This window comes from Trichomycterus rosablanca, chromosome 10, assembly GCF_030014385.1.
Source record: "Trichomycterus rosablanca isolate fTriRos1 chromosome 10, fTriRos1.hap1, whole genome shotgun sequence".
NCBI classification, from domain to species: Eukaryota; Metazoa; Chordata; class Actinopteri; order Siluriformes; family Trichomycteridae; genus Trichomycterus; species Trichomycterus rosablanca.
This window is the reverse complement of record NC_085997.1, coordinates 5,632,729-5,657,389: the sequence shown is the minus strand read 5'-3', so window position 1 is coordinate 5,657,389 and position 24,661 is coordinate 5,632,729. Positions and strand designations below refer to the sequence as shown.

Sequence of the window (24,661 nt, the reverse complement as noted above, 5' to 3'; positions counted from 1 at the left end):
AGTTCTACTGTAGTTTCTCTACCATTTGATTTCACCAAACGTTTAAGTGATCGCCGATCACGATCATTCAAGATTTTTTTCCGGCCACATTCCTTCCTCGAAGATGATGTTTCCCCACTGTTCTTCCACTTTTTAATAATGCGTTGGACAGTTCTTAACCCGATTTTAGTAGTTTCAGCTTCTCCTTAGATGTTTTCTCTGCTTGATACATGCCAATAATTTGACCCTTCTGAAACAGATTAACATCTTTTCCACGACCACAGGATGTGTCTTTCCACATGGCTGTTTAACAAATGAGAAGCTACTCACTGCATCAGTTAGGGTTAAATAACTTGTTGCCAGCTGAAACAAAATCACCCAAAACCACCCTCTTACCTATTTGCTTAGTTAAATCCAGGTGGTGACCTTTTTTTGGCCAGGCAGTGTATAAAAACACTGAAATAAAAAGCTGATTCTTACAATTTCTCAGAACTTCGAGCTGTAACACAAGTTTAAAAGTGAAACAGTAAGAAAAATCCAGCTAAACACAGATACATGAGGAGCTTTCAGAGTGGATCTGACGGTTATTCCACACAAATGCAGTTTCGTCTCATAATCGCACCTTGATGACGTCTTACCGCACCGCTCAAGCCGAGCGCTGAACAAAACGACTGGTCATTGTTAATTTGAAATGAAATAAATACATTTTTAAAAAACAATCTGAACACGTTGAGTTTACGGGTACAAATCTCTCGCCGTCGAGTTACAAGGTACCACTGTACTCCAAAACACCAAACTGCCTAAAGTTTTGCTTTGATACTTAAACCTAACAGAAGTAAACTCACATTCATATTTATTTTTTATGTTTTAAAGTTCAATTAAGCAATTAGTAGCCTTTAAATGATCAGCCAAAACTTTAAATATGCAATATGGGTTCAAATATGCATCAATAATGCAACTATGTCATAGACTCCTTAACAAGTCAACTAACAAATGCCTTTATGGTCATATAAACTCATTCCCTTCCACAAAGAACTCCAGAAATCCCTTCCATGTTCGTTGAACAAACAACAAATAAAATTGTTCATCGGTAGAGCTATTTCGACAATGAGGCGCGATCATGTGGTGTTTTACAATCACCTCTACGGCGTCAAAATAGGGCCAACAGTCTTGAGAACCAAAAAGCAGATTTCTCGACTAAGAGTTTTGGCCCCGTTTTTAAGGGTGGGCGGGATCTCGTTACTCATTGGCTGCTGGAAATAAGCCCTGTGCATGTGACATTGGGCACGCCGTCCCGCAATTGATGTATTAATTCATCCCAGGGTTGTACAGTAGGGTCTCCGCTGTTTAAGGGTAGAGGTAGCAGTAGTAATCAAAAGCTTGCTGGTTCAAGACCCACCTTCAAGCTGCCCATGTTGGGCTTCTGAGCAAGGTCCGTAACCAGACACCAGAGTAAACGGACACAGAATGCTTAGGATTCATACAAAAGTACAGTTTATTGTCACAAATAATAATAAAAATCAACTTTTTAACCTATTGAGAGAACATTCAGGGGGGAAAAGAAGATTGCCTAAAACAGTTCGGTTGTAATGCAAATCTTTCCAGTGTGGTTGTTCACTACAGATTTAGAGCTTTCCCTTCACAAAAGTCAAATACTGTAAGACTAGGACCTGAGGGGCAAAGTAAAACGACCCATAATCTTTAACACGTGCCTGTATGCATTTAAAAAACAAAGTAACAGCATGAAGAGTATAAAATACTTGTGCATACCCAAGTTTAATGTTACGATGTATGATTATTTTCCTCTCGTCATAGTGCTATTCACATTGTTAGAAATGCATACAGCTACAGCGTTTTACACAGAGCACTGACTTTACAGCTGTTTAAAGAAATAGAATGTAAGAATAGTCTTTGTGGCTCAGAGTGAAAGTCCAGGTGGAAATGTCTAGCTGAGAGTGAGAATATAGATGCTTATCAAGGACAAAAAAAATTATATATATAAAAAAAAAAATCAATAAAAAAGTGAGAAAGTAGGGAAATAGTTAAGACAGTTGGGCAGCAAAGGGAAAAGATAAAGTAAGAAGTAGACACAAGACAACCCCTCCTGCAAAAAAGGTCACGTTTTGTTTTCTAAGGTCGCCACAGGATCACAAGAAGTAGTCGGCCACTGGCTTTTTCGAAGGGATGCCTCTTGTTTCCTGTGGCGCTGCTTCGAATATAATGAACTCTTTCTGCAGGTGCTCGTCCAGCTCCAGGATGGCTGCTACGTTACCACACCTACAGAGGAGAGAAAATGACAGGCATTACAAATGCATACTGACTTAACATTAAAACCACCTCCTTGTTTCTACACACATTACATTGTCCATTTTATCAGCTCCACTTACCATATAGAAGCACTTTGTAGTTCTACAATTACTGACTGTAGTCCATCTGTTTCTCTACATACTATTTTTGCCCCCTTTCACCCTGTTCTTCAATGGTCAGGACCCCCACAGGACCACTACAGAGCAGGTATTATTTGGGTGGTGGATGATTCTCAGCACTGCAGTGATACTGACATGGTGGTGGTGTGTTAGTGTGTGTTGTGCTGGTATGAGTGGATCAGACACAGCAGTGCTGCTGGAGTTTTTAAATACCGTGTCCACTCACTGTCCACTCTATTAGACGCTCCTACCTAGTTGGTCCACCTTGTACATGGAAAATCAGAGACGATCGCTCATCTATTGCTGCCGTTCCAGTCGGTCATCTTCTAGACATTCATCAGTAGTCACAGGACACTGTTGGCTGGACATATTTTTGGTTGGTGGACTATTGTCAGTCCAGCAGTAACAGTGAGGTTTGAAAACTCCATCAGCGATGCTGTGTCAGCACAACACACTAACACACCACCACCATGTCAGTGTCACTGCAGTGCTGAGAATGATCCACCACCTAAATAATACCTGCTAACAAAGCATGCAGAGAAACAGATGGACTACAGTCAGTAATTGTAGAACTACAGAGTGCTCCTATATGGTGAGTGAAGCCGATAAGATGGACAACGAGTGTAGAAACAAGGAGGTGGTTTTAATATCATGGCTGAGACATACCCTGCCCACGTTATCCCTCGTCACTGTGCAGGCGCCATCAATTAGCCAGCAGAGTCGTAATTGCATCAGTTATGAGGGAGCCCCTCTGGCGTCCTCCCTACGCATGAGTCAATTGTTGTATGTGTAGGCGCCCAGATGTCGGCTCTGGTGTGCTACTAATTTCAAAGAATTGTGTATTCTAATTATTTATATCTATAAATTGGACTGTATATATCGTAAACAAGTGTTACGACCTCATATAATAAGCCCAAATAGGTTTATAACACTCACTTATTCCGAAACGGGTTAAGCTGCTCGGATGCTGCATGCACTGTTATTCCTCTCCACACACACATACCTGTAGCAGTAGTTGGGCGCAGACCACACAGTAAGCACCGTTTCATTGAAGTGCCACTTGTAGCCTTCCATGACTAGTTGGTGAGCTCGGCAGATCATGTCGATGTCGTTTGCGTTGTTGAACTGGGTCACGACGTCGCTGCCAAACAAGTAACCCGCTCCTCTCGGACTCACTCCCCAGCCTGTGGTATCTGTGGGCACCGACAGCTCATCAGTATAACCTGCAATCTTTTTTTACGTGTATGAACCGATTCTCTGAAAAATGCGTTACCTTCAGGGTCTGACCATAACAAGTCACACATGGGCCCGTCGTGTGGCACTTCCTGTTTCCTGTCGATGGTTCGGATCTGGTCTAAGGTCTGAATGGAAGGCGAAAGGCCACCGTGCACACAGAAAATCTACAGGAAGAAAACAAAAACCAAATGAATATAAATAACAGCTCTACAGATTAACCAAAACAAGATTGGAATTTACTGGACTGCAGAGTTTACCATTGGGCAAAAATGTCTTTGACCATGTGGCTAATTTTCCTCTTCATATCAGATCTTCAGAAAGAATTGAACAAGCACAAAAAGGGCTTACATGCATGAACTCCCTGTTTAAGGTTTTGCCATGACTGAAGCAATTAAGTATTAAAGGCTAAGCACCACCTAATGGACCTCTAAAGATTTCACATTATTTTAGCTAGTTAAAAACCATAAACGTGAATAAAATGTAAATAACTTGTTGAATTCACTCAAAAATCGACGATTTCAAGTAAATTGACGGAAAAACCCGAGGTCGCTCCGGAAATTCCAGGAAGTTGCAGCGTGACGTCACTGGTGGACAACAGTGAACTCCTACACCGTTATGACTGACTTGGACTGCGAATTTTCCAGTGCTGGTTCTTCAGATTCCGAAGCTATTTCTGAATTTAATGAAGAGGATGAATCTGCAGTGACAGTGGGGGTGCCTGTATAACGTTTTTTCTTTTTCTTTCTTTCTGTCTTTCTTTCTTTCTTTCTGTCTTTCTTTCTGTCTTTCTTTCTGTCTGTCTTTCTGTCTTTCTTTCTGTCTTTCTTTCTTTCTGTCTTTCTTTCTGTCTGTCTTTCTTTCTGTCTTTCTTTCTGTCTTTCTTTCTTTCTTTCTGTCTTTCTTTCTGTCTTTCTTTCTGTCTTTCTTTCTGTCTTTCTGTCTTTCTTTCTGTCTGTCTTTCTTTCTGTCTTTCTTTCTTTCTGTCTTTCTTTCTGTCTTTCTGTCTTTCTTTCTGTCTTTCTTTCTGTCTTTCTTTCTTTGTTTCTTTCTGTCTTTGTCTTTCTTTCTGTCTTTCTTTCTGTCTTTCTTTCTGTCTTTCTTTCTGTCTTTCTTTCTGTCTTTCTTTGTCTTTCTTTCTTTTTCTTTCTTTCTTTGTCTTTCTTTGTCTTTCTTTCTGTCTTTCTTTCTTTCTTTCTGTCTTTCTTTCTTTCTGTCTTTCTTTGTCTTTCTTTCTTTCTGTCTTTCTTTCTTTCTTTGTCTTTCTTTCTGTCTTTCTTTGTCTTTCTGTCTTTCTTTCTTTCTGTCTTTCTTCGTCTTTCTTTCTTTCTGTCTTTCTTTCTGTCTGTCTTTCTTTCTGTCTTTCTTTGTCTTTCTTTCTGTCTTTCTTTGTCTTTCTGTCTTTCTTTCTTTCTGTCTTTCTTTCTCTTTCTTTCTTTCTTTCTTTCTGACTTTCTTTGTGTCTTTCTTTCTTTCTTTCTTTCTGTCTTTCTTTCTGTCTGCTGTTGCAGGGTCCATCTTGTTTTACGCTTACATCCAGGTGTAATAAATGTTAAATGAATTAATTATGAAAATGAGCTAAGAGCGTCATTTTACCTCAACCTGAGTGTCAGGCTTTGTGTTTTAAGATGGAAACAATGGCAACAGTAATTACAGGCAAGTTTATTAATGGTTCACACTCAATAAAATAATTGTAATTTAGACTATATTTAAACAGCCTCGGGGTTCTAAAACACTTAATGACGGTTAATATGACATTGCAGCCTGCAGATACTCTCTTGCTGGCTTGCTGAAATGATTGAAATGTATTTTTTCGTTGAATAAAAATGTATTGAAACGAATAATAACTTAAAATGTAGTATATATTGTTATATTAATTATACGTAATAGATAGATGGTTAATAGGGGAGCATTAATAACCAGGCTAGATTTGCTTTGCTCTGTAAAGTCGCATGCAGGAACAGTACAGGTGTGTATTTGTGCACCGAGCACCATCAGTGAGAGTTTTAGTGCTGAGGGGAACATCTCTACCCCACTCAGATCCTCTCTGAAACCACATCAGGTGAACATGTTGGTTTTTCTAGCGCGCATGATAACGCAGGTTTAAGGTCTTTCAGCCTTTATTCTATTTTTATTTATACCATATTTTGATCAGATTAGTGCATTTAAAATATTTAGCTTAAACACTTTTTTTTTGTTTTACAGTGTATATCTAGCCTAGGATAGAAGCTAAATTTAAACCTTTTTTTAATAGAGAAAACACGCGCACTTATTGCGCATTCCTGCTCTGTTCTGTATTTATCAATAAACACGCATTTGATTTGTCCTAAAGCTGTCTCATCTATATATCTATCTAGATATATAATATTTATATATTTGGCGATAATATCAAACACACCGCATCTTTTAGTTATTTTGCATCGCCTTCCATTCAACTTCTTGAGTTGTTGTCCACCATCTACGTCACACGTGCGACGCCTGTGACAGATTCCGAAGACCGCGAGCGACGCAAAACAACAGAATTTTAAGCCGTATCCTTGAATTTGTAAAAAAAAAATGTTTTCTAACTATCAATAATCACAAGTTAGGAACTCAACTTTCGATGCATGTATGTGTTTAAAACTTCAATATTAGCTGGTGCTTAGCCTTTAAGTAACTTGTGTAACACTGTAGCTCATAAGCACCTGTGATTACACCAACACACCACCAGGGTAAACATATTGGGGTGTTCGTCACATTTGTTTATTTGGATTTTAACGTCATGTTTTACACTCTTTGGTTACATTCATGACAGACACACGGTAGTTACTCGTTACGCAAAGTTCATCGCTTCTCAAGGTTATATCGAACACAGTCATGGACAATTTTGCATCTCCAATTCACCTCACTTGCATGTCTTTGGACTGTGGGAGGAAACCGGAGCACCCGGGGGAAACCCACGCAGACACGGGGAGAACATGCAAGTGTTTGTCACGTACTTCCTTTCTTTTAACAATAGAGAGTACGAAAATACATGTAAATAGGTCATTTACATCATTTGTATGACTATTGACTTGTGAAGTCTAACTCATAGCTAATGTAAAAGTCATTCCAGTGTGTGTTCATTTCAATAATAGTAATGTCATAAAACAAGTCTCTACGCTGACCAGCTTATGCCTGGTTCCCACTACACGACTTTTGCCCAGATTTTCGCTCGGCGACTGGTCGATGCTAGATTTGCTCGGGAGCAACTCGGCGATCGAAACTCGGCTCTCAATCGCTATGTGTGAACTATTTAACAACTCGATCCGACTGGCTCGCAGAGCGCTCAAGATTTCTAGCATGTCAGATATCTCAATCTGAGTTGCACAACTGGCAATGAGTGCTATGTCGAACAGCCAATGAGAACGCAAGATACCGCGTGAGGAGAAACGCAGGCTGTGGCTGTACAGGGTCTTAATACAGTTTATATCATAATACACCGACACACACAAGTTTTACAGTATTTCTGACCTGATCGTTCTCTACAAAACACCAACGTTGCATTGCAAAAATATTTATTAACCTCCAACTCACTACAGAGCAATCCAAGCGAAATCCACTAAGATTAGCAGTAAATAAACTTAAAAAGAGCCTCACAGTAAAGGTAAACCGGAGCAGCGCGCGCACGTGTGTGTGTGTGTGTGTGTTTGTGCCTTTAGAAGAGACGCTTTGTTCACAGTATTGCTATAAGTGATTCATTGATTCATGAGTTGATTCGTTTTTATGTGAAGCGTAAGTTTCTCTTCTCGGTTATCTCTCCGTGTTTACTGTTATTAATTAAATGTCGTGGTTTTAAATAAACACCAGCTACTACAGAACATTCTGTGTGACTCTCTTACATTAAAAAGCTTCATTAAACTGCTTCATTAAACTGCTATTACCACAGATCTGTAACCGAGTCAGACTCGTTCCGTCTAAGGAGCTAAAAGTTTTCTAAAAGTTCAGCAGATGATCCTGAACTAACGAATTTGGTAATGAATAAACTTTTGCCTCTGATTGGCTCTGTAACGTTTTCTGTTCTCATCTACATCACAAGTAAGAACCGCTTACGATTTACCAAAGTGAACCAGGAGTTTATATAACGTGCTGATAGAATCGACTCGGATGTGACCGGGTTGAATTATCTTTTTAAAGTAAATATTACAATCAGCAAAATTACATCGTAAGAGCTTTCACGACGGTTTCTGTACGATGGTTGACGAATGGTGATGTGATGGTTGGTGCTTCGTAGCTCAAAGTCTGGATCAATCCACTGAGCTGTTAACTTAACATGGTCTTTATATATCACACGATCGGATCGGCTACTTTTAGGAAATATCGGCCGATCGCCGATAGCATATTTTGATTAAAAATCGGCCGATACCGATTCGTAGCCGATCGATCGTCCCATCTCTGGTTATATTCACAACATCTATATTTTAGTGTGCTGTTTTATGTGTTCTTTTAGACCAGGTACTTTTAAAAATTCAAGTAGTGTTTGGATTTTGGCTTGGTTAAAAATGTTTCCATAGTTTTAGGTATTGCTATACACTATCGTTCTCGTAAGTATTTCGGGCATTCAGTCAGTACATGTTTTATAGAGCGAGGTATTCTGCAAATATCACAGGATGGGGTAGCTTCCCCCTTATAAGATATGAATGTGTTAAATGCATGTGTCCAATGCGGTTTCAGATTGTAGATATAATTAAAACATGAGTCAATGAAGAGAAAACAAAGACTGAAGATGCAGTGGGACATGAGAAGTAAAGTCCAGCCAGCTGTCAGTTAAACAACTGGATTTATTAAGTGCTGTAAAGTGCTTGCTCTTATGAAACTGTCCAGCATTGCCTAAAACAAACTCCCCCAGAACATAATCATTAGACCAAACATTTCCACTAAGTAAAGCTGCTGCCTGTCAAGCTTTTTGATGCAAAGTAGCGAGTCACACATTCGTTTAGTGGTTAACATGTCCAGACCGTGAAGCATTTTCACAACACGGGTTCAGCTCAACATTTTTTGTGTGAAGCCGCAGAAAATAAACATTCGCAGGCGCACAGATGTTACACAGATGACTACTGTTTCCTACATAATACTTTATGCCCTTGCTCTCTGTTTAGTCATTTTGTAAGTGCAAACAACATGCTCGGACTTACGGCAACCTAGTCGAGCTTGGGTGTTAATGCAGTATTCGTCAATGCAGCAATTAGTCAACGATTATTAGTTATCCAACCAGCTTAAAGAAGACCAACAAAATACAGTATATACAGTCTTTACTTCTTATATAATGAAAAAACAGCTGAATGTAGCATGCACAAACACAGTGAGACAAGTTGGTTCATCATTCTAAATGTAGATTTTAAACAGCAGCAAGTGCTAGATAACGTGCTATTAAAGCTCTTCCTGAAAACATGTGTAGCTATCACGAGATGATAAGCAGACTTCCACCTTTATACTGGGACATGATGCATGCAGTGTGATTGCCTGCTGATGCAAAACAGCATGTCTGCATAAAGTTCTTCTTAACACCATGTCAGTTGCTATGGCTGTTATTATGGCTGAGTAATAGGTTCTGTTTTTAAAAAGTCAAAGCGGGGGTCGATTTGTGTCTATAGGAATTCTTAAAGATATTTTATAGGGATTAGGGTGTAGAGTTTAATGGCGTTTCAGTCTGAGTGCGTTTAGGACGTTAGGCAGTTTTTATTGGGGGGTGTGGGGGGGGGGGGGGGGGGGGGTAGATGACGTGTTTGACAGAGGTTTGTGGTACATGAAGGGGGCAAGCAGGAGCCTGGTCTCCCATTAGCAGGTACGTATGAGTGAGTTTAGTGTCATATGGGACAGTGGTGGTCGAATCCCAGCTCTGCCATGCAGCCACTGTCGGGCCCTCGAGCAATGCCCTTAACCCTTTCGACTCCAGGGGCGCCGTACAATGGCTGACCCCGGATTTCCAAAACAAGCTGGGATATTTGTTGTACTGTACGCCTGTATGTGTATATATGACCAACAAAGGTCCGAATTTTCTCCCCTATTCTAATCGTGTCCAGTTACCCTGATTGCGTCCTCTATACCGATTCGACCCTTCACCGCTGACTGAGGACGCCTCTCAACTGACATACACGTACAGTCAGTACAGACCGCATTCATACACCGACGGGCACTGTGTACGGAGGGCCGCACCCCCACCAGCATCATTCCTCGGCCCTGTGCAGGCGCCATCAGGGGCCTCGCCAGTTATGAGCACCCATGATCCAACTTTTTTATCCCTAACCCTATGAACGACAGCCAATCGTTGTTCATGCAGCCGCCCAGCCCGGTCGGAAAGCAGAGCCGAGATTCGATACGATGTATCCGAAACCCCAACTCTGGTGTGCTAGCGTACTTTTATACGGCTGCGCCACCTGAGCGGCCTCTAAACGCCAGTTCTAAATTCATTTGTGGCATCTTGTCTTGGCATCAGAATTAGTTCCCGTCGCTTTTGGGGTACCGAGTTCTATCTGTTTTTATAGCAGGGTGGATCTGCATAGTGCTCTGTAGAGATAATAAGGGCGAGGCTTGAGCAAGCACGGCTCCCGCTCTCTGTCCTGATTTTCCATTTAAATCAAGCGGCAGATAATAGAAGTGAATCTAGATGACATTTATAACCATTAGCTGCATTAGCCGAAGAAACTGATTTGACAGCAATCAATCGACGTCTAGTTACGTCGAATGTATATAATAGTATTTTGAAGCCTCCGGTTCACACTCTTATGTAAAAAATACAGTGGAACCTTGACTTATGAGTGACCCAACTTACGAACTTTCCGAGATACGGGCTGTCGGTCAATTTTTTGCTTTGTGATACGAGCCGAGATCTGAGCTGCGAGCGAGCGAGCTTACGCCACCCGCCACTGGGTAGCCCAGCGAGCGTTCAGTTCACCTGGTTATCTTGCCGTACAAGCAAGTGAAAGCGAGGAAAGTGTGGCGAAAAAGCCAAACGTCAGTGAAGAAGAAGAGTAAGAAGTAAAAAAATATACTTTTTTTTTTTTTTAAGTAGCAATTAAGTTTAAGAGTAAGTGATAGAGCACGAAATGAAACACTCCCCCAACTTCCTCCGCCAATCCCCACCTCCGCCAGCATCTTCGTCTGATTTTCCAGGTAAACACACTTAATAAAACCAGTCTGTCTTTACATTCTCTTCTATTATGTATTATTGTTTTTTATACATTATTTGTTACATATAAAATACATTTTTCTTATTTAAAAACACGTAACAAAAAAAATCTGTGTGGTTTTTGGGGGGCTGGAACGGATTAATAGCGTTTCACTTCATTTTAATGGGGAAATTTGATTTGATATACGAGCAAATTGAGTTACGAGCTTAATCACAGAACGAATTAAACGTGTAAGTCAAGGTTCCACCGTACATGGTTTCGTTGTTTACTCAAGGCACTGACCTTGCCGTCAATGATAGCCGACAGGGAGAGGTAGTCAAAGATCTCCGTGCAGTATCTCCACACTGTGACTGAACCGTACTTCCTCAGGCACTCGTCGTAGAACCCGTACACTTGCGTGATCTGCCGCGACTCGTGGTTGCCCCGGATCAGGGTGATTCTGTCTGGGTAGCGGACCTGAAGCAGACCACGACAAGCACATCACAGTTAATTCATTTTAGCCTCCTAATGTCAGTATTTGTCCAGTAAGAGTAAAAGGTATATCAGAGGAAACCACTCATCCACACAGCCAATTGTTTCTGATAAACTCCACTAACACTTACACTGAGATCTTAAGTTTCCACACTGATGGGCTACTTTATTTGCCTCCTGCACTGCCTAAACACCCAACACTTTCTGGCAGCCAAATGGTAGTGAAGTGGTTACAATTCTGTACCAATACCAATCTGACCATCAACTGCTCAGCTAAATTTTACCTGAACTGACCAAGTGAGGCCTGCAGGGCTTTAGGGTTCCTTTCTGACCTCCTCGACCAATCAAGAGATCTGGGAAAGTTGTGGTTGGCTGAGATCCAAGGGCTGTAGCAATAGCTTTGTAAATCAAGTCTCTTCTAAGTCTGTTTAGAATGTGGAACCATGTGCTTCTTTTTGAGACCTTCTAGTCTGCTTTACATTTCCTGACAAGTTCAATGATTTTTTTTTTTATATATCCCCCCCCTCTTTTTATCCCCCAGTCTAGTCGTGTCCAATTACCCGGATTGCGTCCTCCACCGATTCAACCCCCCACCGCTTACTGAGGACGCGTCTCAACTGACACACGCCCCCTCCGACACGTTCTCAGTACAGACTGCATGTTTCACCTGCCCGAGTCGAGTTCATATACAGTACGAGCCACACCCTGATCAGTATTATTCCTCGGCCCTGTGCAGGCACAGGGGTCGTAATTGCTCCAGTTATGAGGACCCGTGATCCGACTTGTCCCTAACCCTATGAACAGCAGCCAATCGTTGTTCATGCAGCCGCCCATCCCATCCAGCCGGACGGCAGAGCTGAGATTCGATACGATGTATTTGAAAACCCAGCTCTGGTGTGCTTGCGTATTTTACAGCTGTGCCTGACCTCCTTGACCAATCAAGAGATCTCCGGGTGCTCCGGTTTCCTCCCACAGTCCGAAGACGTGCAAGTGAGGTGAATTGGAGATACAAAATTGTCCATGACTGTGTTTGATGTAACCTTGTGAACTGACGAATCTTGTGTAATGACTAACTACCGTTCCTGTCATGAATGTAACCATCGGGTAAAACATGACGTTAAAATCCTATTAAACAAACAAACAAAGCCATGCTATAACCCTTGGATCTCAGCAAAGCACATTTTCCACCAATAGAGACATTTTGGGTATGTGGTAAACTTTCCCACATACCCAAAAGTTCTCTATTGGTGGAAAATGTGCTTTGCTGAGATCCAAGGGCTATAGCATGGCTTTGTTTGTTTGTCAATTCACAAGGTTGACAATTTTGTATCTCCAATTCACCTCACTTGCACGTCTTTGGACTGTGGGAGGAAACCGGAGCACCTGGAGTAAGCACGGCTTTGTAACTCTTTCCAGAATGGTCAATTTCAATTAATATGTTTTACATCTGTATTTAAATCTCTTTGTGGCATCATGTGCTGCTTTTTAAGACCTTTTAGTCTGCTTCACATTGCCAGACAAGTTCAATGTTTAGATTCAACAGGTCTGGCAATGATTATGCCTGAGTGAAGCTACTGGAATGAATCCCAACTGTATTTGGTTAATTTAGTAGCTAAGATGGGAAATACTTTTTGATGGGAATTTGAGGCGGGGCGAATACTTTTTCACAGCACTGTTCATGCAAACACATTCTATATAAATCAGAGGAACTAAAGTACACACCTTAAGAGCTAGAAGTAAGAGAAAAGTCTCCACGCTGTAAAAACCTCTGTCCACAAAATCTCCCATGAAGAGGTAGTTCGTTTCTGGAACGTCACCACCGACCTTAATAGAAAAGAAATGGCATTCAAATATACACCGATCAGCCATAACATTAAAACCACCTCCTTGTTTCTACACTCACTGTCCATTTTATCAGCTCCACTTACCATATAGAAGCACTTTGTAGTTCTACAATTACTGACTGTAGTCCATCTGTTTCTCTACATGCTTTGTTAGCCCCCTTTCATGCTGTTCTTCAATGGTCAGGACCCCCACAGTGCAGGTATTATTCGGGTGGTGGATCGTTCTTAGTGTGTGGTGTGCTGGTATGAGTGGATCGGACACAGCAGCGCTGCCGGAGTTGTGAAACACCTCAGTGTCACTGCTGGACTGAGAATAGTCCACCAACCAAAAACATCCATCCAGCGTCCTGTGACCGCTGATGAAGGTCTACAAGATGACCGACTCAAACAGCAGCAGTAGATGAGCCATCGTCTCTGACTTTACGTCTACAAGGTGGACCAACTAGGTAGGAGTGTCTAATAGAGTGGACAGTGAGTGGACACGGTATTTAAAAACTCCACTCATACCGGCACAACACACACGAACACACCACCACCATGTCAGTGTCACTGCAGTGCTGAGAATCATCCACCACCCAAATAATACCTGCTCTGTGGGGGTCCTGACCATTGAAGAACAGCATGAAAGGGGGCTAAAAAAGTATGTAGAGAAACAGATGGACTACAGTCAGTAATTGTAGAACTACAAAGTGCTTCTGTATGGTAAGTTGAGCTGATAAAAGCTGCAATAGCTAAAAAACAAAATGCGTCAGTAATTGGTAACAAAATATTGGGGCACTTTAAAGTCAGCAGAAGCTGAAATGTATTGTTGGATTTGTTGTTTGTATGGTAGAGGACATAATTTTACATTGTACTACATTAAACAACAATTGACTCACATACAAAAGTATTAATAGTAATATCTATAGTAGTCAAATCATTTTAAATGTAAAGTCTTTGAGCTTTTGATTAAAATGTTCAGAACGGTTAAACCAATTATCATGACGTCCACACCCAAATGTTCTGAGCTTTAATTAAATGATTGTTAGACTCACTCTGAATAACTCCTTTAAATCGTAGAACTGTCCGTGAATGTCGCCACACACCTGTAAGAGAAACATATTAAACACATGATAGCAGGTCAAAGCTATGACACAAACAGGCAGTCCTATGCCAAAAAGCCAGTTACACTGAAGTCAGTATCTCAAACCAGGATTAAGCTTAATTCTAGATAATCAAAGCTTTGCTTTAATCCTTGGCTGCGTCCGAAATCAGTAAAAGCAGTACATGAGAGCGGGTAGTGGATAGTGGAATTCCATCCACTAGTTTTCCATAACTCTATGGTCTAGTTTTGTTCTGATGAGTGTTCTGTAGATATGAATGAGTGATGAGAATTTAGCCCCCCCGCTTAGTACTTGCCAGTATCTCTATTATGTTTAATTTTTTTGCACATTCCTTTTTTAGCTGGGTCCTTCGTAACAAAGAAGAAAAACATTAAAAAAATGTTATGATTAAGTACAACCCTGAATAACGGTTCGAGTAGCTTTGTGGAGAACATTTTTAAAATTGTTATAACTGTGGCGAAGAGACATCATGCATCACGTGACGTTGGTAAGATGATGGACGTAATATGTTGGATATTGCGTGCGTACTGCTTTACCGGCCAAGCGGTGCATACTGCCTCGAATCTAGTACGTACTGTTTAAGTATGCGATGTCGGGCTGACTAAAAACACAAATTCATTTTATAGACTTGATCACATCTACCCCTTTTCCACCGGCGTGGAACGGTTCCAGTTCTGGTTTGTGAACTTGATTTTGAACCGGTTCGCGTGTTTCCACCGGGGGGAAAAAAAAAAAAAAAAAAAAAGAGGTTCCAGACAGCGAACTAGCGTTCTAATCTGGCACCACAGAATACTCGTTTTTTCAGGGCGAACCGTGACGTCATCTGTGGGCGTGTCACAGTGTCGAGGTTTGGGTGCTTTTACATGAGAAAGTTGCGCTGCACTTTGATCTTTTAAGGTTTACCTGATTAAAGTTTGCCGCTGATATTTTCAAAGAGATGAACTGTGTGATACGACGTGGTAAGAGCGACCCGGGCAGTACGAGAAACGCTTAACGTGGCTTGTTGTACTAAAACAATGACCGATGAATTTGGGCAGTACAGAGCGCTTATAACCAGTAATAACGGAGAGAGATTTAGTGTCGTTCCTGTGTCGTACTTTTAGTACATTCAGACACGTTACGCTTTATTTACGTGAAGCTTTTTCGACTCTCCCGAGAAGCGGACTCAGAACCCTGAGCTGCAAAACCACCACGTGTGAAGTAAATACAGCTGCACACAGATACATGTGGAGCTTTTAGACTGGGTTTGATGGTTATTTCACACAGATGGGTGTTCGTGTCGTGGAACTTTAGTGACGTTTTATCGCTCGGCTATTTGTGCCGAGGGTCGCGGTGAGAGAAGCGCAAAACGCTTCTCACATCAATGAACTAAAAAAAACAACTGCGACAAACACGTCTACGTCTTTTTATCACCAATAGTTAACGGATGCTTTTTGCATAAAGACGAACATCTGTAATTACTAGAGATGTACCGATCGGGGTTTTTGACGCTGATTTCGATCTCCGATTTCTTTACAGAGCGATCGGCCGATGGTCGATTCCGATGGGGTGGTGGGTTCAACGTGTGTTTTACTTTCCACCCGTTCTGGGGTAATACCCAACTTTCAGTTCATTTTTCACCGCAAAGACGAGTCAAAAGCAGGATTCACTCGAAGCACTTTGTGTTTATTATAACAGCTTGGGTAGAACACCGAAAATAAAACTGAGTGGCCGCGTTGAATACAAGAAAATAAATATAAACAGAGTGAAGGAGCGAGAGGGGAAAGTTTCACGTGCTGCCCCCGGCTACAGCACACAGCGACTACAACAACATGCAATACAGTACCCATAATGCAATGTGTTTTCAAAACATTAACCCCTTACTTTCCAAACACTGACCAGGGGGTGTGGCGGCATTGCGAGATTTTTTACTTCTAAAACTAAAGTAATTCATTTTTCACCCACGGGAGACATATCTCATTAGTCTAACTGACCACGCACACACACACGCAGGTTATATGTTATACAGTTCAGTCTGAAAAAACCTTAAAAATAGGACGAACAGTGAAGATAAACCGGTGACGGAAGCATTGACGTGTGTGTGCGTTTAAGAGAGACGCTCTGTTCACAGTATCGATATAAGTGATTCATGAGTCGGTTCATTTTATGCAAAGCGTAAGTTTCTCTTCTCAGTCATCTCTCTGTGTTTACTGTTATTAATTAATGTCGTGGTTTTAAATAAACACCAGCTACTACAGAACATTCTGTGTGACTCTCTTACATTAAAAAGCTTCATTAAAAAGCTTCATTAAACTGCTATTACCACAGATCTGTAACCGAGTCAGACTCGTTCCGTCTGTGGAGCTAAAAGTTTTCTGTCAGTCAGAGCAGATGATCCTGAACTATGTATGATGCACAACGTTAATTATGTTATTTCAGGTCGTGAAGAGCTTTCACGATGGTTTCTGTACGATTGTTGATGAATGGTGATGTGATGGTTGGTGCTTTGTAGCTCAAAGTCTGGATCAATCCACTGAGCTGTTAAGCTTAACATGGTCTTTATATATCACACGATCGGATCGGCTACTTTTGGGAAATAACGCCAATAGCATATTTTGATTAAAAACCGGCCGATATTGATTTATAGCCGATCGATCGTTCCATCTCTAGTAATTACAGCACAAATACTCGAACATAATCTACACGCTCCACCATCATGTTACTACTCTTTTTTAATTTCTTTAAGTAACACCCATCGTTGGTTCCCAAAAACTGGTGGAAACGCGGGTCGGTTCTCTACAAAACACCAAGGTTCGAAGAAACCTGAACAGAACTGGTTCAAGAATCAGGATTCTTTTGGTGGAAAACAGCTAAATGTGTTTAGACATTATAGGTGAACCATTCCAGAAGTCTTTCATTTTTGCCTTAATTGATATAACCATAGTAATGATTTTTAAGGGGCCAATCTATTTGAGACACTGGGTGTGTTCGAAATCCTAGTGAGCTGCCTTGCTGTCTTACTGTCTACATAAGCAGCTGCCTCAGTAGAGAGGATTCTAATAAGTCATTGACTTATAAGGCAGATCATTCGCACGCACTACTTGGACAGCGATTCCATCAGGTTTCGCATTTCGCGTTTAGCATCTTGCCATTAAAACCAATAAACTGAGGTAGCACAGCACGCTAACGTCAATATAACATCTTCCTTCATGTACCGATAACGGTTAAATTTCCTGACGAGCCCGAACTCGGTACAAGTTCATACAAGTTAAAAATCAGTAATATTTTATTTACGTTTGAAAATAACTCCATTCGTTTCTCCGCCCCGTCAGCCATGTTTATTTTTCTGTGAGAGAAGAGCACCCGACCCGCAATGAATTCTGGGATCGCCTTGATCACTAAGGCAGCGTCCGATGCTTGCTCGTTCTTGAGCCAAAATAACATTGAAATATTAAGATGCCTCAGTAGTGAGGATATTAAGGCATCTAGGATTTCGAACAGCCTCCTTCTCGGGAGCGCAGCACAGGATGACGTAAAATGCGTCTATGTAGAGAGATCACTAGCTTTATCGAACACACCCACTATATACACCGGTTATTAGACAGTGGGATATGATTTCTCAACATTATTGTATTAAAATCTGTTTTGGGAATGAAATCAAAGTTTAATTTAGATGTGCTTTCCAAAAGCAGAACAGAAAACCACATCTATGTAAGTTCTGCAGTATAAATATATACAAATAAAGTTCCAGTGAATTTTCTCATGACTGATTTAGCAATCTACAAAAAATACCTATTGTTACATCATTAAGCATGAAGCATTTATTAGCTTTTGTTTTTGTTTGTGCATTTGTAATTTCAATCAGGGGTGTGGGAGCTTTTTCACAAAACTGGTGTGGCTCCAGGTTTTCATTCCATCAATCGGCAAATGCACCCAAGTCACACCAATTATAGAACTAGTTTGAACACTTCCTAACTTACAAGGTAAAACCAGGTGACGCCTAAGGTGTAAGAAAAAACGCCTGAGGTTTTCCACCCTTCACGTTGAATATTTTCATCCAACTTACTGTTACTGGAGAATCCACTCTCTGTACATTGCTCTCCTCCACGAGAATCTCTCTGAAATACAATGAAACCCACGTGAGTACAAACGTACCAGGACAGACGAAGAAATATGAAGCGGCTTTTATAATTTTAATGCCACTTACAGTAACATAATATGCATTTTTATTTATTCATTTATTAGGATTTTAACGTCATGCTTTACACCCTTTGGTTACATTCATGACAGGAACGGTAGCTACTCATTAGACAAGATTCATCAGCTCACAAGTTTAATATCAAGCACAATCATGGACAATTTAGTGTCTCCAATTCACTTCACTTGCATGTCTTCGGAATGTGGGAGGAAACCGGAGCACCCGGAAAAAACCCACGCGGACACGGGGAGAACATGCGCACAGAACTCCACACAGAAAGGACCCGGACGACTCATCCTGGAAACCGAACCCAGGGCCTTCTTGCTGTGAGCTGGCAGTGCTACCCACTGAGCCGCCCATTTATTGATGGTAAACTTTCACCCCATTTCTAAAACTATTCATTCTATCTAAACAGACACTAAGCTTCCACTTTCATCACCACATGAGTCAAGGTTTGAATGTCTGTTGTTTATTACCTGGCTTTGGCACAGAGAGCTTTGACCTCATTCTCCTTGATGAGCTCACACCTCCTCAGCTGGTCAATCTGTCGGTCCAGATCACTGATGTCACCCATTATAAAGAGCACGACCTAACTCCCCACACTCGGACACACGCTCGTTCAGGCACTCGCACACAAACACACGAACACAACGAAAATAAAACGGCAGAGAACGAGCGGGGGCGGCACTGCAACTGCTGATGATGGCACCTGTAGGATAAAAAAAAAAGTGGATATATTATATACAGTATATATATACAGTCTGAGAGTTTATACACTGAAATAGGTATGAAAAAAAATCATATACTCTGCTTACAAAACAATGTATATAAGCTGTCCGTTCCACCTTCCCTCCCAGTCTAATCATCTTCATTTTTTCCCTTTTCGGACAAGAGCTTGAGCTCTCGGTAGTGGTGTGTTAACATATTAAACTGCTACATCACCAGAGTTAAGTTAAAATTATATTTTATAATGGCATTTCTTGCACTGATGCCTTTATTGGTATTGTACATACACAATGCAATATAATTACTTGATAAATATGCTCCAAAGAAAGAGTTTAGCTTGGTTATTTATTTATAAGGATTTTAACTTCATGTTTAACACCCTTGGGTTACATTCATTCAGGGCAGGTAGTTACTAATTACACAAGATTCATCAGTTCAAGTCTTTAATGTCAAACACAGTCATGGGCAATTTAGTATCTCAAATACACCTCAATAGACCTTGCAGGTCTTTGGACTGTGGGAGGAAACCGGAGCGCCCGGAAGAAACCCTGCGCAGACACGGGGAGAACGTGCAAATTCCACACAGAAAAGAGTTTAGCTTGGTTAAATCCCCACAGACAAATAGTACACCACATATAGCACGCACTATTACTGAGCAGTCTGCGTTCTAAATCTAAGCATAGAAAGACCACCTAAATATGATACACATTATAAATACATAAAATTGATCATAAAGCTCACTGCAAATGTACAATGCCATTAGGAAGCTCCAGACGAATAAACATAACTCACCCTAATGAGTGCTGATGCTGGAGAGGTGAATATTAGTGGAGCTTTTGACTCTGACAACTGTTGAGCTTAATATTTTGATGAATATGATCATAAGTGGGTTGGTACACCAGGGACTGACTTAGATTGTTTGTTTTTATTCAATCATATTCATCCAATTGAAAGATGAAGGTATGTATTAGAGATAGGACATCCTTATGTGCTGATCTTATTGGGGGGGGTTTCCCACTCAGAACCCAAATAATATTTGCTCTGTAGTGGTCCTGTGGGGGTCCTGACCACTGAAGAACAGCATGAAAAGTGGGTAACAAAGCATGCAGAGAAACAGATGGACTACAGTCAGTAATTGTAGAACTACAAAGTGCTTCTATATGGTAAGTAGAGCTGATAAAATGGACAGTGAGTGTAGAAACAAAGAGGTGGTTTTAATGTTATGACTGATCGGTGTATGTTACGGATTAATTTAGTAGATCTTATTTATAAATGTCATTGTTAAACTTAAGTGAATGACTTAAAAAGTAGTTTAAAGCTCAATTGGGTTCATATGAGTAAATGTATTACACTGAACTACAACATGGTACCTTGTAACTCCACGTCCCCTAAACTCAAAATCCTTGAAACTAGAGATGGGACGATCGGGGTTTTTGGCACCGATTCCGATCTCTGATCTCCTTTCAGGGACATCGGCCGATAGCCGATTGCGATCGGGGGGTTAGCAGTAAATAAAATAAATAAACTTAAAAAGAGCCTCACAGTGAAGATAAACCGGAGCAGCGCGCACGTGTGTGTGTGTGTGTGTGTGTGTGTGTGCCTTTAGAAGAGACGCTTTGTTCACTGTATCGCTATAAGTGATTCATTGATTCATGAGTTGATTCGTTTTATGTAAAGCGTAAGTTTCTCTTCTCGGTTATCTCTCCGTGTTTACTGTTATTAATTAAATGTCGTGGTTTTAAATAAACACCAGCTACTACAGAACATTTTGTGTGACTCTCTTACATTAAAAAGCTTCATTAAACTGCTATTAGCACAGATCTGTAACCGAGTCAGACTCGTTCCGTCTAAGGAGCTAAAAGTTCAGCAGATGATCCTGAACTAACGAATTTGGTAATGAATAAACTTTTGCCTCTGATTGGCTCTGTAACGTTTTCTGTTCTCATCTACATCACAAGTAAGAACCGCTCACGATTTACCAAAATGAACCAGGAGTTTATATAACGTGCTGATAGAATCGACTCAGATGTGATCGGGTTGAATTATCTTTTTAAAGTAAATATTACAATCAGCAAAATTACATCGTATGTATGATGCACAACGTTAATTATGTTATTTTAGGTCATGAAGAGCTTTCTCGATGGTTTCTGTACGATGGTTGATGAATGGTGATGTGATGGTTGGTGCTTCGTAGCTCAAAGTCTGGATCAATCCACTGAGCTGTTAACTTAACATGGTCTTTATATATCACATGATCGGATCGGCTACTTTTAGGAAATATCGGCCGATCGCCGATAGCATATTTTGATTAAAAATCGGCCGATACCGATTCGTAGCCGATCGATCGTCCCATCTCTACTTGAAACGTTTACCTTGAACTCATCGTGCGAATATCAGACAAATCTGCATTTGTGTGGAATAACTTAAATCCAGTCTGAAAGCTCCACGTGTGTGTGTGTTTATCTGGATCTCGATTCATCACTGTTTCACTTTTAAACTTGTGTTACAGCTTGAGGTTCTGAGAAATTGTAAGAATCAGATGTTTCGAGAGTCTAAAAAGCTTAACGTGACTTGATGTATTAAAGGAACGACATAAAAACACTAAAACTGTCTTAATTATTACTGCACATAAGTTCTCTCCACTAATGAAATTCTTTGCAAGCCGGCGCAAAAGCTAATGTGCCGCTTCTTATGTGAATGCACCCTTACTAAGCGGAATACTGTATTCCAAAGATCAAGCATCTCCACGATTAAGCTGTTTTCAATTGTATTTTAGTGTTTATTATATTATTTTTGTGTTATTTACAGTGTATAAGTGCCCAAAACAACCCCATTATTTTACATAAGCCTAAAATATATGCAGTTCCACAAGACCATGGAACGCATTAACAGGTTTCTCATGCATCCTTATGGGGAAAACATACCTTAAAACTCAACGCCACTTCCAGAACAGTTGATGTTGAGTTTCAAGGTACGACTGTACTGTGCTCTGATCTCTAATGTCATTCATTCAAACAAACAAATTTAAATGCATACTGATTACCTATGAGATAGTAGCAAAACCACACTAAATAACTAATGATATAATCAATAGAATGATCAATCAGTTCAGCCAGATCAATCAATCAATCAAGTGTTCAAAACGCAGTTTCACCAAGTCATCAAATATGTGCACCAAGTTTGTGTTCAGCTTACACAGACATGCAGAAAAAAAGAAATAAACCTCAAAGAAGCTTTATATAAATATATACTGGACTGTATTAGCAACACGTATTTAGTAAAAACCAGTTTAAACCAGCAGCACCACAGCCTGACGCAAACACTAATAATTAGCCGCTGGCTAGTCTAACTTCCATAGCGTATAAGATAGCATATGCTAACGTTAGCTAATTATTACAAATAGTTTATAGTTTAAACCTTCTAACAACGACAGGTTTAAGGTTTGTATTTTACATACGAATAATAATTCGGTTAGTATGCTAAAATATAAACGCGGTTTTATTCCAAATGTTCACTTATACATGAACATTCAACACTAGTCACGTACTTGAAAGCTACACAATTTTAGCCTACGCTAGGTAGCATGCTTACTCGTTTGACGCGAATTCGAAAATAAACAAAACGGTTATTTTACAAGAATTAAATTACATTTAAAATTTCAAAAGCACACTTTACCTTTTTAACAATGAATCCCGGGTTATTTAAACAAATAAACGAAGACTACTAGTAGTACTAGTCGTAGTAGTGGTAGTGTTAGCTTAGCCACCTGGGCCTGAAACGTTTATTGAACCCCCGACACTTAAGTCACTCATAGCTCCCAAACGCTGAATAATAAAATACTAATAAATGTACTAACATCTTCATTACATTACCTGTAAAACTTTAGTTGTTGTTGTTTTTAAAAAGCCCCGACAAAACTTCACTTTTATGGTTCTTTTAACCGGCTCGTCCTTTTTATCCGACACTATCTACCGGTGCTCAGCGCCGCCTCTTCCAGCCATTATCACCATCCAGTATAGCACGTGGTTCAATCCCAAACCACTCTTCATTACAGCCAAGGGCACTAAACAGGACGCACGAGCCTTTACTTTAAACCATATGTAGTGCACCTATTTAGTGAATATAAGCGTGTTTGAAATTCAACCCTAATGTCTAGGTTTGCTAGCTAAGACCAACAAAAAGTTGAAAAAGTTTATAATTTGCGCTTTTTTATTAATTAATTAATTATTATTATTTTTTATTATTTTTACAAATAAATTCACAAACCTTCATTTTACCTCAGTTAATAGAGTTACCTGACTTTTAGATACAGTGTACTTTCGAAAAAAAGACCCAGGCAGACTACAAAAATAAGCAATTTTGTTTAGTTTCAAATACATTTAAAACACTAATTAAAATACAGTAATTCATTCATTTTTTCAAACTACTTCATCCTTTTTAGGGTCAAAATGTGTCCAGCGCAAGACACAAAGCTCCAGTACATCACAAACAACATTTACTCATAGGGCAAGCTGTAGCCTAGTGGTTAAGGTACTAGACTAGTAAACAGAGGGTAGCCCCACCACTGCCAGGTTGCTGCTGTTTGGGCCCTTGAGCAAGGCCCTTAACCCTCAATTGCTCAGACTGTAACTGTAATGTAAGTCGCTTTGGATAAAAAGTGTCTGGAAAATGTAAATAGTCTAACATCTAGGGTCAGACACAGAGAAAACCCACATGGACACAAGAAGAAAATGGAAAACTTTCTAAAAAAAACAGACTGGAGGCATAAATGAATCCCAGGTCTTTAGGGAACATGTTGCTGTGCGGCACCAACTACCAGCTGTGGCGGGCGGCACGGTGGCTAAGTGGGTAGCACCGTCGCCTCACAGCAAGAAGGTCCTGGGTTCGATCCCCAGGTGAGGCGGTCCGGGTCCTTTCTGTGTGGAGTTTGCATGTTCTCCGGGTGCTCCGGTTTCCTCCCACAGTCCAAAGACATGCAAGTGAGATGAATTGGAGATACAAAATTGTCCAAGACTGTGTTCGATATAACCTTGTGAACTGGTGAACCTAGTGTAATGAGTAACTACCGTTCCTGTCATGAATGTAACCATGACGTTAAAATCATGACGTTAAAATCCTAATAAATAAACAAACCAGCTGTGGCACTATGCCAGAATATTAAGGATAGAAATTAGGGAGTTATTTAATGCATAAAATTAACAAAAAAACCCAAACAATTTAGACAATGTGACGTAATATCTTGCGTATTTCTTTCCTTATGGAGTGGCTATTTTCCCTACAGCAGTCCAGTACAAATAAATAACTGGTTAACAGTGAGCCCCTTATAGTAACGGACGACATGTACATGCAGCATATTTCTGTTTTTTAGGGGGGTATTCATATAAGAGGGTAAATTACATGCTTTTAAATTTTTGGGAGCACTTTCCTGTTCCAGCATGACAGTCCCCCTATCACAAAAGATGTTTGGTGGCATGGTTTGGTGTGTTGGCCAGAGTCCTTACATTAACCCCACTGAACACCTTTGAGATAAACTGGAATACTGATCACAATCCAT

The 24,661-nt window shown here is 40.4% G+C and overlaps 1 protein-coding gene across 1 annotated transcript; it reads right to left on the bottom strand.

The window, feature by feature from the left end:
• Positions 1-1,456: 1,456 nt before the first annotated feature.
• ppp4cb (protein phosphatase 4, catalytic subunit b) lies at positions 1,457-23,154 on the bottom strand. Its single transcript, XM_063002797.1, has 9 exons — positions 22,980-23,154; positions 18,858-19,090; positions 18,250-18,301; positions 14,136-14,186; positions 12,980-13,081; positions 11,069-11,242; positions 3,679-3,805; positions 3,409-3,598; positions 1,457-2,256 (listed from the first exon to the last, which is right to left on the bottom strand). The coding sequence occupies exons 2-9, from the start codon at positions 18,953-18,955 to the stop codon at positions 2,127-2,129; spliced, it is 924 nt and encodes a 307-aa protein (XP_062858867.1). The 5' UTR covers positions 18,956-19,090; positions 22,980-23,154; the 3' UTR covers positions 1,457-2,126.
• Between the last annotated feature and the right edge of the window lie 1,507 nt (positions 23,155-24,661).

Excerpts from the sequence above, each read along its gene's own strand:
- ppp4cb (XM_063002797.1), bottom strand. The coding sequence starts at position 18,955 with ATGGGTGACATCAGTGATCTGGACCGACAGATTGACCAGCTGAGGAGG. Across the intron at positions 18,302-18,857 it reads GCTCTCTGTGCCAAAGCCAG|AGAGATTCTCGTGGAGGAGA; the intron begins GTAATAAACAAC and ends ATTGTATTTCAG. Across the intron at positions 13,082-14,135 it reads ATTTAAAGGAGTTATTCAGA|GTCGGTGGTGACGTTCCAGA; the intron begins GTGAGTCTAACA and ends TTTTCTATTAAG.